The following is a 19,122-nucleotide window of genomic DNA, read 5'->3' on the forward strand; positions in this document are numbered from 1 at the left end:
ACCTGGCTTCAAGATTTATCATAAGCTACGGTAATCAAAACAATGTACTGTTGGCATAAAGATACACGTATAGATAAAGGGAACAGACCAGAGAGTTCAGGAATAAATCCACACATATTTGGTCAATCGGTTTTTGACAAAGGTATAAAGGTCATCAGTGGGGAATGACAGCCTTTTCAATATGTGGTGCTGGAAAAACTAGAGATCCATACACCTAAAAACAAAAAACAAAAAGAACCTTGACTCTATCTTTAAAAAATTAACTCAAAATGGACCACAGACCTAAATGTAAGAGGTAAAACTACAAGATTTCTAGAAGAAAAAGGAGAAAAATCTCAGTGACTTTGGGTTTGGCAAAGATGTCTTAAATATGACATAAAATGCACCAACTATAAAGAAAAATTAAAAAATTGAACCTCATCAAAATAAAAAACTCTGTCCTTCAAAAGACAGTTACAAAAATGAAAAGATAAGCCATAAACTGAGAGAAAATATTTGCAAAACATACAACCGACATAGGACTCTTATCTAGAACATGAAAGAACTCTCACAACTTAATATGAAGACAGCAAACAACACCAAAGAAGATAAACGAACGTCAAATAAGATACATGAAAAGATGCTCAACATCTTTAGTCATTAGGGAAATGCAAATTGAAACTACCATGAGATACCACTACATGCATCCACTGGAATAGCTAAAAGACTAACCCTACCAAGTAAGTGCTGGCAAGACCGTAGGAGAGCTAGAATTCACATACTGCTGGTAAGAATATAAATGGTACATCTGCTTTGGAAAAGAGTTTGGCAGTTTCTTAAAAAGTTAAACATACATCCACCACACAACCCATGAATTCTACTCCTAGGTATTTACCTGGAAAAAATTAAAGCATAGGCACAAATGTCCACAGCAACTTTATCTGCAATAGCCCCAAACCACAAACAACCCAAATGTTCATGAACCTGAGTACAATGTATGCGTTCCATGCATATGACAGAATACCACTCAGCAATAAAAAGAAATGAATTATTGAAATATGCAAAAACATCGATCAATCTCAAAATATTTATGCTGAGTAAAAGAAGCCAGACCCCCCTTCCCTAAATAAAAGTGCATACTGTATGATCCCATTATACAAAATCTTAAAAAATGCAAGCTAATCTATAGTGACAGAAGGCAGATCAGGGGTTGCCCGGGGACAGGGTGGAGGGAGGGATTTGCAAAGAGGCAGGAAGAAACTGGGTATTGGCGGATGTATGCTCATTATCTTAATTGTGGGTATAGTTTCACAAAATGCATCAAATTGTATCCTTTAAAATACATGCCATTTATCAAATATCAATTACCTTGATAAATCTATAAAAAAGAAAAGCCTTCAGTTGAAACATTAAAACAAAAACTGCCACTCCATTATGCTTCGCATGGGGACGGAATCAGGGGTGGGCAGGGACAGGCAGGGATTCCAGCCTTTCCTAGTGACCTGCTTTAGTCCAACAGAAATGCTGGTTGAAGGCAGAGACGAACACGGGTCCTAAGTCAGCCTGTATTCCTCTCACGGATTTAGATGGAATAATGCGGCAGACCTGAACACAGTCTTTATAAAAATAAAGGATTATTTGTTTTATGACAACAGGGACAATATCAAATAAAATCCTTTACGGTTCACAAAGCACTTTCATCATTATCTCATTTGACATTTGATTCTTTTATGGTCTTAGGAGGTAGGCAGGAAAGCATTAGTACTACCCTCATTTTAAAAGCAAAACAAAACAAGGAAACCCTGAAGCTCAGTCTCGGCTAAGATAACCCACCTCATATATGGGAGGCAAGGCTGAGCTCCGGTCTTTCACCCTCAGTCTGGCGTTCTTTCCTCTTTGCCACGGGCCGCCTGACACCCCGTCTGTGTCCCCTCACCCTGGCTCCGTCTTTGTGGTGCTCACCCAGCACGGGGTGGATGCTGTCGGAGCGCGGCCAGAGACAGCACCCCAAGGGGACTCCCAGGATGGACGGAAGCAGAGTCAGCACCGGGTCAACTAAGGGGAACGTGGTGGTGTCAAGATAGGGAAGGCCAGTGGAAATGAGGGGTCCAAGGACCTAACTGGATCACACATTTGATTCAGAGAAGGGAAAAAACTAACCAAATACCAGTCCCAGGGAGGAAGTCTGGTGGGTGTGGAAGCAGCTGGAAGCTGTTAGAGCTCCTGCCCGAGACCAGGCTGGGTTCCAGGCCTCCGTCCTCTCCTCTCCCTCCTCCGCTCTCTGTCCCCCACCCGCCCTCCTCCTGGCTGGGAGCCCCACCTCTCGCCCTCGTTCTGAGGGTGGGATGATGCGGGGAGGGAGGAACCACACCCCGCAGGGTGAGGGTTGGTGGGGGTGGCACAAAGCATGAGGAGCTTCCAAAACCTCAGTAATCAAGATTTATAATATTTTAATGCAATGTTTTTTGAAATCGAAATTAACATAAAAATCCATGATGAATGAAATCTCATTTCAAATAAAGACAGGATCAGTATTACTGGATTTCCCTTTTGCCTTCGGCTTCAATATAGACTGGAGTGGCCCTGTTATTGATCCTTTATTTGAAATGTTAATATTTTGCTCTTCATGAAGTGTTTGTATTAACTTTGACTTTTAAAAATATTGTACTGAAATGTTATTTATCTTCTTTTTTTTTTTTTTTGAAAGAGTCTCGCTCTGTAGCCCAGGCTAGAGTGCAGTGGTGTCATCATAGCTCACAGGAGCCTCAGACTCCTGGACTCAAAGCGATCCTCCTGCCTCAGCCTCCCAAGTAACTGCCATACCACAACACCCAGCTAATTTTTCTATTTTTTGTAAAGACGGGATCTTGCTCTTGCTCAGGCTGGTCTCGAACTCCTAAGCTCAAGCGATCCTCCTGCCTCTGCCCCCCAGACTGCTAGAATTACAGGTGTGAGCCACTGCACCCAACCATAAAATGTTATTTATCTTGATTACTGGATGTTTTTAGTGTCTCAGTGGCCTTACCCTAGTCAGCCCCGCTCAGGGATGAGGCTTGGGGAGTAGAAAGGGGAAGGGGAAGACTGGGACAGCAAGGCCCAGAAAGTCCCAGAGAGGGACCTGCCCCCTTCCAGAAAACTTCAGTGCGTGGACAACAAAGAGAGGCTGAGGAACTCTTCCAGATTAAAGGAGAGTAAAGAGACATGATCCTAGATTGCGTTCTAATGACATGATTAGGACAACTGGCATGTATATCAGATAATAGAATTGTATTAATGTTAAATTTCCTGAATTTGTTAATTGTACTGTGGTTATGCAAGAGAATGACCTTGTTTTTAAAAGGGAAAAAGAGAAGATGAAGAAAGTGGGGCCAGAGGGTGACAGCTGCCTGACAGCTGCGTTAAGCCAAACACCCCCCCCTCCCCGGGCCTGTCTCTCCTCCAGTTCCCGGCAGTCCCAAGAGGGGACCGTAAGAAGTGGCGATGGCAGGAAGTCTTATCCAGAGGACAGGGTATCGGAGGGCTGGTTGGACATTTTCCTCCTGAAACAAGAATTAACCTTGAATTCCCAAATTATTCCTCACCCTCCCCAGGAAAACTTGACAACTGGCATAGAAAGGAAAAGGAAATTAACACTTACCCAAGCCACGATACTAGCAAATTCTCTGCTGAAGCTCCAGAGACAGGTATTGCTGTCCCAATCCCACAGAGAAGGGACCTGAGAGGTCAGGTTACTAGCCCAAGGCTACACAGTTAGGAAGTGAGAGAACCGGGATTAGAGCCCAGGACACCGTCCAAAACCAGCTCTCTTGTTAGTTGTGCAACTCGAAATTTTCTTTTCATGCATCATCCTACTAGCTAATCCTTTAGTTTATTTTTACTAAGTTGAATCTGCATTAGCCTTGGGATTTCTGGCTCTGGACTCAGACTGTCCCAGCTCCAGCCCTGGCTCCTCCAGTTACTACCTAAGGGACTTTGGGTAAATGACTTAACCTCTCTGTGCTTTCATTCCTCCACCTGTAAAAAGGAGATGACATAAGGACCTACCTCATGGGTTTGTCATAGGATTACCAGTAGAGAATTTACGAGAGTTCCTGGTGCTTAGTAAATGTTCAATAAATGCCAATAATCATTATCTGTCTGCATCTGTTTGGACTGCTTACCTACAGGAGACAGTAGTCCAGTTTTGACTATAAAACCCCGCAGCACTTTGACACATAAAGATGGATGCTTAATAATTGTTCCCAAAGAAGTTATGCATCAAAATAGCACCTCGAGATTCCTAAACCCAGTTTGAAATGCCTTTAAGCCACCCCCCACCCTCAGGTCAAGTGATCATGTGAAGCAGCCCCTTCTCCACTATCCCCAAGAGCCAGAATAATTAGCTCCTGAGAATTTCAACTTCGCAGGTCTGCCCTTAGCATACTTTGAACTGGGAGGTAGTTTTTTTTTTTCCTATGTCATATCTTACTTGAAAGTTGGCAAGCAAGTCAATTCTAGGCAACATTACTGGGCGGAAAGAGTGGACTCAGAAGACCCAAGTTCTAGTGCTTATACTACACCCAGCCAGCTGTTATAATGTGGGCAAGTTCTTGTTCCCTCGGGGCCCACTGGACAAAAGAGAGGCAATCGCGTTGTCCCTAGAGTAATCGGTGAGACAAAAGGGGCCGCTGAGTCCTGGGTGCTCTGGGTTCTTTGGAGACAGCCTCCCTCTAAAGTGTGACTTCTCGTCTGAAACCCTCTCACCACGCTAGAGGTTCAGATTCAGCTGGGGAGGACCCACAGCCCGAGAAGGAAAACAAACCAAAAGACTGTGGTCTAGGGGGCTAAAGCAGGGCAGGCCAAGGGCAGGGTGGCCGCAGGTCAAGCGCGGTCAGACTGGCCAACACAGCCCTCTTCTAGGACAGAGGCAGAGCTGGGGCAGGGCAATTTTCTAACTACAGACAGAACTGCAGAGCCCAGAGCCACAGCACGCAGGCGAAGGTACCAGGTGGGCGCACGCAGAGGGCAGGGCTGGGCGATGGAAGGGTGTGTGCGTGTCGGGGCTCGCAGATGCAAGGGGAGATCCAGGTCTCGTGGGGCCTGAAGCTTGTACACTCTGGGGGGTCCTCTTTAAGAGAAAGACTGCAAATACAGATGTATGTGTTAGATAGGGCCCGGGAAGGGGCCAGCGCAAGCTCAGCTGCATGACTTCACGGTGAACTCACCCCCAGGTGTGTACTTCCGAGCACTGACTGGCAAACTCACACGTGTGCTTCTGTGGCCTCCTTGCCCGGCCTCAGCACTCTTTCTCCTTCCTCTCCCACAGTACTTGGCCTGACACCCCCCTTTTTTTTTAATGGCAGAGCACACAGATTGGAGCCCCCACACCTGGGAAGTAAATTCCTCTCCACCTCCGTGCAATGGGTATTTGGGTCTTGCATGCCCTCCGCTCCCCTCTCCTGTGTACTGCGTCACCACCTCGTCCCCCCGGGGCGGGGTCCCTCAAATGCCACCCACTTTCCTGTGGGGTGGCCCCACCTTCCCCGAAGGGCACTGTAGAGCCCTCCAAGCTGCTGGGAAGGGCGAAACCACAGCTCCCCCACCCCTACCCCCGCTGCCTGGCCCCTTGCATTCCAGCCCTGCGCCCAGAGTTTGACCTTCTTTGCGGCTGGCTGCAGATGTGCTCTGTGTTACAGAAATAGTCCAGCTCCTGGGCCCCTCCAGGCCCTCCTTCTGCTCCACACAGAGACACTCCCACCTCACTGGCTCCAGGGGAGTCAGCAAGATCGGAGGGAAGCTCTCCACTCTCCAGCCCCCTCCCACACACCTCACAGGGCAGAGCTGAGTGGAGCTGCCTCCTCCGCACTGGCTCCTTCCAGCCCCGGTACCTCTGCTCCCCACGACGACGACGCAGATGGAGGCGAGAGGTTTGGAGGAGTAAGGCATGAAGCAGAGCACAGAGAAAGTGGGGGGCGACACCATGAAAAGCTTGTCCAGTTTGACCCCATGAGAGTAGGGTCAGGTTTAGGAACGTGGCCATGACCACCCTAACGAGAGAGCACTCCTCAGAGACCTCCTCCCCGACTACCAGCCCCATGGACAAAGTGACAGAATTTAGGGACAAGTGTAGAGATAAAGGTAGATTCAGATGGAGAAAGTCACTAACTGATACATCCTTCTTCCTAAAAAAAGTCTCGTGGCTCTAACATTTGTCTGCGATGTGACATTTAACCTTAAGCACTGCCTCTGGGCAGGAAAATACACAGCTTGTCTAAACGTAGATTGTTTTTCTCTTGTTAGAAAATCACAGGACAAAGACTAATCCTCTTCCCCCTTTATTTTCCTCTTTCCAGCAAGAACTTCTACGATGAGTAAGGCTCTGAGCTAAGCACATGGCTGGAAAGGACAAGGTCCCTGCCTTGGAGGAGGTGACATCAGAGGGGTTTTCTCCTGGTTCTCCTGGATTAGGACTGCTTAGTTCCCTGATCAAAGAGGAAGGATGGCCAGGTAGCCATGCTGCCTGGATTCAAATCCTGACTCTGTTCCTTAATAGCAATGGGACTTCAGATAAGTTATTCAATCTCTCTATGCCTCAGTTTCCTCATCTGCAAGATGGAGCTCATAGTAGTTTCTACTTCATAGGATTTATTGTGAGGATTTAAGTGGCTGAATACACATAAAACACTTACAACAATGTTGTCATGCAGTTAGTGGTTATCATCATCTCAGCCTCCCAGCTTGTGGGACCACCAGAAACATAAGAACCGATATTCAGTCTCCTCTACATTGCTAGTTGTTTCTTATCAGAGATGCAAAAGGATTTGGGGTTCTTTGCAAGTTTTGATTACCCAACCTCCCCAAGGTCCATCAGTGTGGGTGATAGAAGGTGGCAGCCTGGCTGGGCGCTGTGGCTCTCACCTGTAATCCTAGCACTCTGGGAGGCTGAGGCAGAAGGATCACTTGAGCTCAGGAGTTTGAGACCAGCCTGAGCAAGAGTGAGACCTCGTCTCTACTAAAAATAGAAAAATTAGCAGGGCATGGTGGTGTGCACCTATAGTTCCAGCTACTTGGGAGGCTGAGGCAGGAGGATCGCTTGAGCCCAGGAATTTGAGATTGCAGTGAGCTAGGCTATGCCACCACACTCTAGCCTGGGCAACAGAAAGTCTGTCTCAAAAAAAAAAAAAAAAAAAGAAGGTGGCATCTTGGTCTGGGATCCCTTTTCTGGCTTCTTCCTACACCTCATATCTCTCCCCCTTGACATGCCTGAACCTTCACACCTTTCTCCTGGTCCAAAGTTGGCTCTGACCCCACAGAGCTTATAGCTGGGAAGAAGGAATCTAGGGGTATGCCCCTTGCCGTTTCTACAAATAGTCAAACACTCGTCTCTTCCCCTCTCTGGGGTTCATTTGGATGAAGTGCAGCAGCCAGCCAGAAATGGTTCCAAATCCTACACACCCTGGCCCAAACTCTGGTCTTCTCACGCAGAAACAATTTCACATTCACTGATTCAGCCTAACCTAATCAAGATGGTAGGCCTCAGTCTTCCTCGGGAGCCCAGGATGGAACGAGGGCCAATGGGTGGATTCAATTACATCAAGGAAGACTGAATTTAGAAACAGTGATGAACTTTCCAACTGTGAGGCTTTTAGGTGTTGACTCCCTAGTGTCAGATGGAACAATAAAAAACCTCCTGTGAAGGACTTTACTAAAAGGATAGAGTTGCGTCTGAGTGTAGGGTTGGGGACTGAACAGCCTGCAAGGTCCAGGTTCTATGCCTTTTCCACCTGCAGGGAATGGCAATGACATGCAGCCATGCCCCGGCTCCGTCAGTCAAACTGCTGCGCCACCTGCAAGGCCTTGCCAGTCCTTGTGCCAGGCAGGAAGAGAGCTGAGCAAGAGAGCTTGGGTGTGTAAACTCTCCAAGCCAAATTCCCCTGGGCTTGGGGGTCCAAGAAGGGCTAGTGTGGGATAGAAAGCACTAACCCCTTTCTGGAAACTGCTCCCCCCCCCAATATCTACAGTTGCAGTGGAAATAGCCACGTTCCTAAAACCTACACCCCCCTCACCTGCATGGGGCAGCCACCTGATCACAGCTTGGCAGAATCCCTCCCCTGGGATGGGCACTGAGACTGAGATAGAAGAGAGCTCAGTCCTTCCCCAAGTGACTCTACTCATAACATGTACCTGAGTGAGCTGCTTTTCCACCCCTTCCACCCTGCAGACCGACCAGGAAGCTGCACAGCCTCTGCAGCGAGAGGAAAGGATGAGCCAGCACACAGAGGCACAAAGGCCATCCCTGTGGCATTCGGCTTCTTGGTTCTAGGTCATTTCTCTGACCTTGAGCTCTGACAGACACCCCAGTTCCCTTATAATTAAATCCCCTTTGGGGCTTAAGCTGCTTTGAGTAGTTTCAGTAACTTGTACCCAGAAGTCCCAACTAGTAACCAGGGGAAGGGACAAGATGACTCCAGGATGACCCAACGTCTCATCTAGGCTTTGCATACTTGGTTGGTATGAGGAAGAAAAGGCAAATGAGAGGAAGAGGAGAAGAACTGGAAATTTTGGCTAAGAGCAGCAGAAAAGGGTGCTGGGAGCCCTTGGCTGGCCTAGAGGTGAGGCCATGTGAGAGGACAAGGAAGAAGGTGAGAGCAGAGAAAGCAGGTAAGGTTACTACTGCCGGGGCAGGAAGCTCCCAGGGTGTTTAAGAGGGAGCTGGCAGCAGGTGAAGGGGGTGCGGCCGTATAGGGTGAGCGGAGATCCCTCAGGAACTGCTGACAGAGGACTCGGGGAGCTCCGAGCTGGCGGCTGGCAAGCCGACACAGCCTTGCGTATGTTCCCAGAGGACAGCCATTGCTGAGGGGAGGAAAAGTCTTGCATTCTTTCTCCTGCACTTTCCAAACCAAATGTGGGTCTTCTGCTGTCTGAGGGCCTCACAATCCTCTCAGGCGAAGAGGTCCAATCTGCCCCTCAGGTCTCCTTTAGAAAAACCTACTTCCCTGGCACCAATTCCGTGAGCTGAGGGTCCCTTTAAGAAGATTTTGTTCCCCATCTGTTCTCTGGTTGGCTGGAGCAGATGTTCCTTGTTCCCATGGCAACTAACCTACCAGCCTTCCTATGGGCGTCCTTCTAGAGAATGACACGGCACAGGCCACTCCCCACCAGAGCGGCTGGCCCTTCCACTGCTTGGAGCTCACTGGCACAGGCTCCTCTCCACAGAGGGGCTCCGTGGACACGTGTGCCTGGATATTAAGAGTCCGAATCTTGCCTGACCTAGAGATGACCCAGAAATGGCAGCCGCCATCTGACAGCACTGAGAAGCCACTGCCCAGATGACAGGCCAAGGTCCATCTTTCCAACGAAGTGTTAAAAGCATGGTGCATCTTCAGCAGATTGAATTAGCACTTCCTTTGACAGGTTTTTCACGTCACTAATGAAGACCAGAGAGACCCCCTAATTGAATTCTCCGTATTTCCAGCTGCACATCACTGTCTACCTCATCTGGTGCTCGCGATCCTTGCAGGCAGTCCTTCTCTGAAGACAGGTCCCCACTCAAGGCGAGAGTGCTCCAGCCGGGCAAGGGGCGGGGAGGCAGGAAGCACCGTGCATGCCCCTGCTTCTGCACGGGGGCTGCTGCCCCTGCAGATGATGCTTCTCTCACTAAACCCAACTTGACCCCATTTGTTCTTGGCTCTCGCAGCCCCCACAGAGCCAGCTGGATTCTTCTTATAAGCCACAAAGTTGACGGCACTGTAGCTTCCTCGCTTCTAAGCCTTTCGCCTACTGGTATCCCAGAAGTCAGTGTATAAATAAGAACAAGCCAATAAACAATCCCGATCCGATGTGCAGAAAGTGCCTCCCTGGTCAGAGAAGGTGCCAAGTAAGAGCTCCCCACCCCACCCTTGACTGTCTCCTTCATTCCTTCTAAAGAAGTGAGGTGTGTCAGACCTTGGAGACAGAGCCTGGCTCTGGAGGAAGACAGATCCGGATTGGAATCACAGCCCAGCCACTTATCAGCTGAATGGCACCAGGCAAGTTACTGATTCTCTCTGAGCCCTAGCTTTCTCATCTGTAAAATGGGAAGACTAATTCCCACCTTATAAGATTACATGAGGCAACACAGAACCACAATTCTTTCATAGCAGTCCAGAATCCACAAACACCTGAAAACCAAAAGTTTTGTCCTAACTCAACTGGCAGCAAAACTCAACCTAACTAGAAACTATTTAGCAGCAAAACCCTGACCTCAACAGGCATGAGACTCTTTATAGACTTTATTTATCCTACTTATGTCTCTTTAAATAAGTCTGGCTGCAGAAATATTAATATGTTTGATTATGGAGCCGCTCCACACACTACTGGAGGTTTTATGTAATACCCAGCATGTACCATGCTACCATTCTAAAATCCACAGGCCCCAAGGGTTTCAGATCACCAGGTACAGAGGGATCTAAGCCACTTCTCTAGATCCCGAAGACAGGAGTTTCAGAAGAGTCACCAGAGTTATTAAGCTTAAGATGCTGACAGCCATTCCAAACACTTGCCTCATCACCAATTGGGAGAGAATCTCTGGGTTCCTGCAGCCTGGAGCCGGCTCCCCGGAACGCGAGTTGGCATGGGGTAGGAGACAGTATCCAAAGACCAGCCGATCAGCCCATAAAAATCTGATGCTTTTCTACCTGAACAGAGCTGGCAGCGTCAATGTGTTGTTGTTATTTGGGTGGACTTCAGGTAGAGACATGCCTGAAGATTCCAAACACGCCTCCCAGCTCCCTCCCTCACTGGGCTTCCAGCCCTCTCTCCAGCCTACCACCACCCCACGGCTTCATTCGCACCACCTACTCTCCGGAGGCGTTCCCAGGGGAATATATGCCTGAGCCGTGGGGGAAACGAAGAGCAGGGGGGATCTGAGCTTGTGGGGAATTGGACTGAAGGAAGGAAAGATGCTGAGTGGGGGGGATGATGAAGATGGGACACTCCAGGGTGAGAAACAAACATATCAACACACAGAGGAACAGGTTTGGCATGTTTCATGGCCTCAGGAGGCTTTTAAAATGGGAAACCAGCCCTGGTCAGTAACAGTGAACCATGTTGGGCAATTTCTCTTCTCAGATCTCTTGGCTCTAGTCATACATTTCAGGGACTTACTGATGATTATTATGGACTCAACCCCCTCTGAGGCAGAGTCATCCAAGTGGACTCAGAGTTCTGACCCTGGATCTGCTGCCTTGAGAACATCTAGCTCCATTCTGGCACCTTGAGGCACTTTTCCAACACTTATACAACTGGAGTGGTAAGATCTACCTGAAATTCTTGGAGAGGCCGTACTGTCCGTCAACTGGAGGTATGTAGAGTTAAAACGACAACAACAACAAAACAGGATGGTGGCAATACAATCCAATTCACCTATCTTACAAATGAGGAATCTGAGGCCCAGAGAGAGGGACGGAGTTGCCCAAGATCGTGAAGAAAGTTAGAGATGAAGCTGGTCCTGGGGTCCAAATGTCGCTTTCCATAGCCTCACCATGACAAAGATGGGGACATATTTAAAGGTCCCAGTCATGTCCTTCTTGACCTTTGCATTCAGAAAAAGCCATGCTGAATGATTAAGACCTTCTGCCCTTCTGGGTTGAATGTCTCAGAAGAGATCTGTGTCCCAACCCTGTCCAAAGTTAAGACAAAAATCCTCATCAAAGCTTCCTTGGGGAAAGCCACCACTGGTGGTAACCAGAAGGGTTACAAGAACCATTGCCTGTCACCATCATTCATCTGCCCCAAACCGAGGTGGGGCAGATGGGCTGTGGTGGGGTCCACCATGCAGAAGTGGCACAGATCTTTCACCTGTGCTTCTTGGATCCTTTTTCACTTTGGTCTTTCCCCCTCTGCTAGTTTGAACAGGTCCATGATGTGTTATCAGTCACAGGTTCGGGCTTTTCTGCCTTGCTATTCCTAAGGGCTCCGTGGCTGTACTGACCAATCACTACCCAGAAACCTTTTGGAGAGGAGACTCTCGTGCACTTTGGCTTAGTGTTCCATGTCAGAGCCTAACGTTCCCTTTAGAGGTTTGTCCTACTTCTTTCTGCTCCAGGAAAGCTTGACGGTCTGCCGCCCTCTCCCTCCAATTTACAACCTTCCGAATTTAGGAACCTTGACTGTTTTCCTAAACTAGGAGGGCTCTTGTTTCAGACCATGAAAATGGGATGGAAAAATCAGAAAGTTCTCTCTTATAAAGAGGCTCCTGGGAAGAGGGCCCTAGGATGAACCTCAAGAGAGAGCATCTACTTCAATTTCCAGGGTGGTTTCAAACTGATTTTTCCCTAAAAGCTTTTGTTCAGACGAGTCTGCACACATGCACACACCAACCATGTGTCTGGCAGCTGAGAACCTGCCGGGAGAGTCCCACGCATTTGTTACAATTCCAGGCCTGAGTTCTCAGAAGGTAGAAGACTCAGATACTCTAATGCCTCCAGGAGCCTCCAAATTTAGAAAAGTTCCAGGCCATATTCTTGAGGAAGGCTCACCATTTCAAAAACTGACATCAAGATTTTTAAATGTCCTGGACTCTTGACCACCCAAAAAGGTGTTTCCAAATAATAAACAATGGACATCAAGATCCCAAATGTAAAATATACCTCATGCTGCTCCCAAAATCCAACCTACAAATCCCCTCAGTCTTTTCCAAGGGTAGAAGATGACTTCCATCATTTCCAAAAGATGACCACGGGAACAGGAACTGGTGAGGCCCAATCCCAAATCCCCGCAGAGAAAAGAAAGTCTCAGATCCCAGCTATGAAGGACAAAGGCAAAGAGGAAGTGAGAGAACATTGTTTGCCAGTAGCTTTCCCCGGAGGCAGGGACCTCCCACAACTTAAGAATGGGAAGTCAAGACTCAACATGAGTTTATCATGTTCCAAGGACCCACAGGGAAATACAAGATCAGAATTCAAGTTTTTAGGATTCTGCCCAAAAGAGGCCTTATCAGGGAGAGTCTGTTTGGAGAAGGTGCTGCCTAAAGGCAAGATTTTTGGATTTCATTGACCAGTAAAATTTCAAAAAATGAAATTTGAGGAACCAATATAAGGTTGCCAACTTTTTATTTTGCCAAATAAGGACATTTTAAAAGCCCAACTACCATCTACTCTCCCCATCAGCTCATGAAAGGAACAAGAAAGCCATAACCTCAGAAGAGATATTTCAGCACATCTCCTGCCCCCAAAAGAAGTCCTTTAAACTGAATACCTTTCACTTTCTAAAAAAAAATCTAGTAAATTTAGAAAAAATTTTTCCTCTTTTTCTCATTTCATCTCAAACTGGTGAAAACTCTGTCTCAGAACCAAAACTGAGGACTCACTGGGCCAGATGATCTAAGTCCCTGTTAGCGTAAGCCTACACATTAAGAGAAAGATCCTCAGCTTTGGGGATTCAGACCTTTCCAGAAAACCTCAGTGAGGCGATGTGGAAGGGAGGGGAAATCAACAGGCATCCTATTCTTTTTGCTCATGCAAAGACAGCCTGTCGATTACAAAGCACTGAATGAATGTTGGTTGTTATTTTATAAATCAAGTGTTCAGTGAGCCTCCATCTCCACACTGAACCTCCTGAGTTTCTGTGAGCCCCTAAATCTTACTGTCTCCTTGCCTGTTCAAATAATTCAGGGAGAAGAGAAAGGAAGGCAACTGCTCCAAGTCAGGAATTATCTGAGAGATGAAGTAGGCCTCTGGTGAGTGGGAGAGAGCATCGAATCCATAACATGACATAGACATAGACTGACGGATGCTGTTTCAGCGGCACAGTGAGCAGCCCAGAGAGGACGGCCTCCGCCCCAGGGAGCAGCTCTTCCACTCTGCCTTCCCGATTATTGCTGCTTTCCCATTACTCTGGCGGACGAGTTACGGGGGATGAACAGGCAGAGGGCAGTACACACAGTGCTGTGGCCCACTGGATTAGCAGTTGGATCTTAATTCTAATCCTCCCTCCTACTGATTAGCCATAGCAGCATCTTTTGGCTCCCGTTTCCCCGTCTATTAATATACTGTAGGAATATTTTCCCTGTCTTCTCTGCAGGACTGCAGTTAGACTGTGAGATCCCTGAGGGCACAACCAGCCCAGTACATCTCTATGTACTCGAAACCTAGCACAGTGCCCAGGAAAGAATAGCGACCCATAAACACCTGCTGCACTGAGCTGGGATGGGATGTGGATAGGAGAGCTCACTCGGGCTGAGCTGGAAAGCTCTATATGACCGAACAAAAGGAGGCGACTGTTATTCTCTGTTGGCCAAAATTATGCACAGCACCATCTACCGCAGATATAAAGATGCTGCAAATTCTATTTAGAAGTAGCTGGTGATATAAATAAAAGGTTTTTTTTTTAATGCCCATTGTTTCCAAAATAACCAGAATGTACAAGCTATTAATTATACTGCCTAACAAATAGCTATGTGATCACCTCCCAAATTTAACTGCACTATATGGATTTTTGTGCTGAAAATGTGTTTTTGCTGCACATTGCCTGGCCCACATTGCTTCTCGTACATCTATCTCATTATATTCAGAAGTCAGTAGGCAAACCCTGGTTTTCTCACCCATTCCAGATTCCATTTATACTGAGAGTCAAGATCCCTTGTTGGCTGCAGTTTGGGCACGTATCAGAGTTTAGGACTCTCCAGTCTCTCTCTTTTTTCCTCTCCATCTATCTACCCCATGTTCTGCCTCTAGCTCTCTCCATCACACTCCTCCTCCAACGCATATCTTACCACCCCAGATCTGCTTTTCAAAAACCACCTCCAGCCTCCGGCTGAGCACCATCGGGCCCGGCCCACCCACTATTCTTGTGAGATCTCGCGTCACAGCATGCACTGCCCACAGGACCAGCGACTGCTCAAATGGCAGCTGGGCCAGGCTGCCCGCCCACCAGCCCCTCTGCTCCTTGCCGCTGAGAAACACCGCACAAACCCTGGGAAGACAGAGCCACATTCGCCAGCCTTACCCACCACCCATCAGTCACCTCTCCAGCCAAGTTCTGCTGTCAGGCAGAATGCCAGTCCCCCCACCCCCGCCAGCCACCCCACACAAGGCATTGGCCTCCATCCTGCCCAGTTCTGAGGCACTGAGGAGAAAGAGCCCCTGGTGCTTGTCTCTCACAGCTTTGATCCCTCGGGTTGGTTCAAGCTAATTTCACAGGGAGACCATGCTGGAGCTCACACTGTTTCACCTTCCCACTGCACAGACAGCTACAGGACCTGACAGTTAGCTTGATCAGAAGTCTGCAAAATCCAGGCCTCACTCTAGGGGCATCAGTTCTCTGGACACACATCTCCAGCACAGACCCCTGTCTCCAAATTCCCTCTGTATTCCCTCTACTCGCAAGTGAGGAAATAAGCACATGCAAGAAATTTTCTCCAACTTTTTGATGGGAGACCTCAAGGAAGATGGACATTCATACAATATTCTTATTTGTTAGGGGAAAAAGAGGGGATAAATGAAAGGAAGAAGAGGTCAAAGATTTGTTTTCCAACTATTAACAGAAGTGCCCCCAACACAGACGTACATGCACGCACACACGTACACATACATGCACGCACTCATAGCCACATCCATCTTACTGTGAAGCACTCCTCTTTGCCCAACATGTCCATCTTTCTCCCTGGTCCTCTCCCTGAATAGTTCGGGTAGCCCCGTTCCTCCTAGCCAAGTTGGCCAGGACCCCAGATTTTACCTTCCATGCTGGAGGTCAGGACCCATCTGGGAGGCACAGGCCGCTGACTGGGAAAGAAAGAAGCAATACTTCTGATCCCAGAAAATTACCCAGGGTGGCAGATGCAGCTCCCATGAGAGAGGAGACAGGGAGAGGGCCCAGGAATCCAGAATTTCCCCAGCCTTCCAGGCAGGCTCTAGTGTCAGCTCTCTCCCTGCTCCGGCGCTGACTGAAAACCGAGGAAATGTCTACCAATAAAGCTGGGTCTGAAATCCGAAACTGCAGGTTGGCTGAGTCCTGCATAAACACACTCACACCCCCAGCTCCTCGGTCTGATGGCTTACCCGCCCTCGCGTTCCCCTCGCTCCCCACCCGCCTGCTCCTTGGAAGCATCAGACAGCCCTCTAGCTGCAGCAACTCCTGAAGCCCTGAGCCCAGCCCAGCCCAGCCCTGCCCTGCCCTGCCACGTGCAGCCACAGGGAGACAGACCTGTTAGGCTCCACAGTCTCTCCCAGCCCCAGGCCCCCCCAGCAGTTCAAGTCCAGATCCTTAAGTGGTGCTCAGGGTAATGGCAATCGGGTGATGGGGAAGTTCAAGCTTAGGAGCAGAGACTTTTAGACTCTTCCTCCGTATCGAGGAATAATGTCCTCCTAAGGATCTGATTCCAGGTAACTGGATCTGACACATACAAACTATGAAACTCACCTCCTCTCCTCTCCCAATTTTCTGCATATCATTCTTATAGGGCATCCATTTGCCCTATGTTTCCACCCATAATAGAGTCAGACCAGGTGAGAATAGGAAGGGATTATGGCGATCAGAGTGACAAATGCCTCATTTTGCAGATGAGAGAGCTAATGCCAGGGTGAGGAAGTGCTTGGCAAAAACCGGGGACTGCCTCCCAGCCCGATTTGGCATCTTGAATGGTAGAAAGGAAAGAGGAAGCTTTAAAAGTCAGATGGAATCATACTTTTAAACAACTAGATAGTCACTTGGATCATTGATTGTGAGGAAAAAAAATCACTTAAGGCCGGGCGCGGTGGCTCACGCCTGTAATCCTAGCTCTGGGAGGCCGAGGCGGGTGGATCGCTCGAGGTCAGGAGTTCAAGACCAGCCTGAGCGAGACCCCGTCTCTACTAAAAATAGAAATAAATTATCTGGCCAACTAAAAAAAAATATATATATACAAAAAAATTAGCCGGGCATGGTGGCTCATGCCTGTAGTCCCAGCTACTAGGGAGGCTGAGGCAGTAGGATCGCTTAAGCCCAGGAGTCTGAGGTTGCTGTGAGCTAGGCTGATGCCACGGCACTCACTCTAGCCCGGGCAACAAAGTGACACTCTGTCTCAAAAAAAAAAAAAAAAAAAAAAAAAAATCACTTAACCTCTCTGAGCCTCAATTTCCTCATTTGAAAAATAAGAGCAATGATACCACCTCAGAAAGTAACAGTTAAATACGGTAATATGTACAGAGCAGTAGGTACTCAATGAACGTCCACTGCCCTCCCCCCTTCTGTTCACTACTCCACACTACCTTTTACTAACTTACCCTCACTCAGGAAGGTGATTCTAAATTACCTTTAGTATTTGCTGTTCCTTTGGGGCTTGGTTTAAGTTTCTCGTTCATTGTCTTTCTGTCAACCTGATGATTAACACCCACAGTTTGCTTTGCACCGTGCTCGGAACGCAATGCTTCATTGCCGTCAAGGGAGATCTTTGACCTGCAGGCCAGGGTCACAGACAGAGCCACGCTGACAAGCCCCTTCAGGTGTCCCTCACTTCTCAGTCTCCAGCCTCCACACTTCAGTCTCATGAGTCCCCCCACACCTATTGAGCATTTCCCTGAGGGTAACCAGTCTTCACTTTAAACTCAGCATGTCGAAAATCAAATTAAAATTGACCACCCACTGGCTAGCAATATTATGGTACAGTCATGCACCACATTATAGTTCAGTCCATGATGGACTGCATATATGACCCATAAGATCATAATGCTGTATTTTCACTATACCTTTTCCATGTTTGGAGATGTTTAGATGCACAAATACTTACCATTGTGTTCCAACTGCCTACAGTATTCAGTACAGTAACGCGCTGTACAGGTTGGTTGCCTAGGAGCAATAGGCTACACACCACATAACCTAGGTGTGTAGCAGGCTCTGCCGTCTAGGTTTGTGTAAGTGGACTCTGTGATGTTCACACAATGATGCAATTGCCTAACAATGCACTTCTCAGAACGCATCCCCATAGTTAAGCAATGCATAACTGTATTGATATGAAACTGTCCAAGAGGTAGTCAATGAAGATAGTATTAACTTAGCATGCTACCATTTGGGTTAAGAAATGCTTTATAACTATCAGTACGATTACATCTGCCTAGAGCATGAGTCAGCAGACTTTTTATGTAAAGGGTTACACAGTATGTATTTTCAGCCTTGTGGGCCATGCAGTAGAGTCTCCACTCCACGGTGCCATTGTGGTAAAAAAGCAGCCACAGACAATAAATAAACAAATAGGCAGAAAAGGATGAGCATAAAGAAATGAGAGTGGCTATGTTTTAATCAAACTCTACTTGTGGACACTAAAATTTGAATCTCATAGCATTTTCATGTGACACAAAACATTATTATTCTTTTGATATTATTTCAAACCATTTAAAATATAGACACCATTCTTAGTTTGAGGGGAATACAAAATCAGGCAGTCGGCCAGATTTGGCCCATGGGTCTTAGCTGGCCAACCCCTGGTTCAGAGTATCTCAGGACGGACACAGCAGACACTGGTGACAATGATCACCTCCAAGGAGGGGCCTGGGGCAGATCAGAGATGAGGCAGGAGGGAGACTGTCAGTGAATATTTCTCTGTACCATTTGAATACTATGCATGCCTGGTAGAAACTATAATTAGTGGGCTCCCCATCTGAGTTCACCTACTTCCATCAACATCAATGTCAACTCCCCCAGTCAAACAGGTGTATAGCTGCCAGGTCAACTTTGACGCTCGCTCATTCCAGTATCTCACACCAATAGCCATCGGGTCCAAAATCCACTGGCCCAGTTCACCAAAGTGCCTCAGCCCACTGGCCATCTAGTACTCTGCCCTGCACTCCTGTCACTGTCTTTCCCACGTAGCTGTCATTTATAATACACACAGGCTGGTATCCTCAGCTGACTTTTTACTTGTGTGAAGCTGATTTCCAAAAGGCAGACTGAAGCTTTTTAAGGACTAAACTAGTTACTGCAATTCCTTGCCTTCCCCCTTGGCCCTACACCAGTGCCTCAGACCTGCTAGGAATGCAATAAATAACTGTTTGGTTGCAAATCGCCCACCCCGCTAGAGATGATTAGGAACAGAGGGCAATAGAAGCTGGGTTCTGAGACATATGGCAGGGCAAGGGTGCACAGAGTTTCAAAGACTTTGAAAAAGATTCTAGTTAAAGGACGTTTAGGGAGACAAAATATGTCCGAGTCGAG

General features: G+C 47.7%; 1 protein-coding gene across 18 annotated transcripts in view; it reads right to left on the reverse strand.

Annotated features, from left to right (window-relative positions):
* The window catches only part of PLEKHA6 (pleckstrin homology domain containing A6), a 150,284-nt gene that overhangs the window by 57,619 nt on the left and 73,543 nt on the right, over positions 1-19,122 (reverse strand). Inside the window, exon 1 of one of the 18 annotated variants that reach the window (XM_045535990.1) lies at positions 15,673-15,876. The exons of the other annotated variants lie outside the window; for them this stretch is intronic. Within the exon in view, the coding sequence (XP_045391946.1) occupies positions 15,673-15,698 (26 nt within the window). The 5' untranslated portion in view covers positions 15,699-15,876. Of the gene's footprint in view, positions 1-15,672; positions 15,877-19,122 lie in introns of those variants that run through there. 18 annotated transcript variants of the gene reach the window in all.

Source organism: Lemur catta, chromosome 23, assembly GCF_020740605.2.
Source record: "Lemur catta isolate mLemCat1 chromosome 23, mLemCat1.pri, whole genome shotgun sequence".
NCBI lineage: Eukaryota > Metazoa > Chordata > Mammalia > Primates > Lemuridae > Lemur > Lemur catta.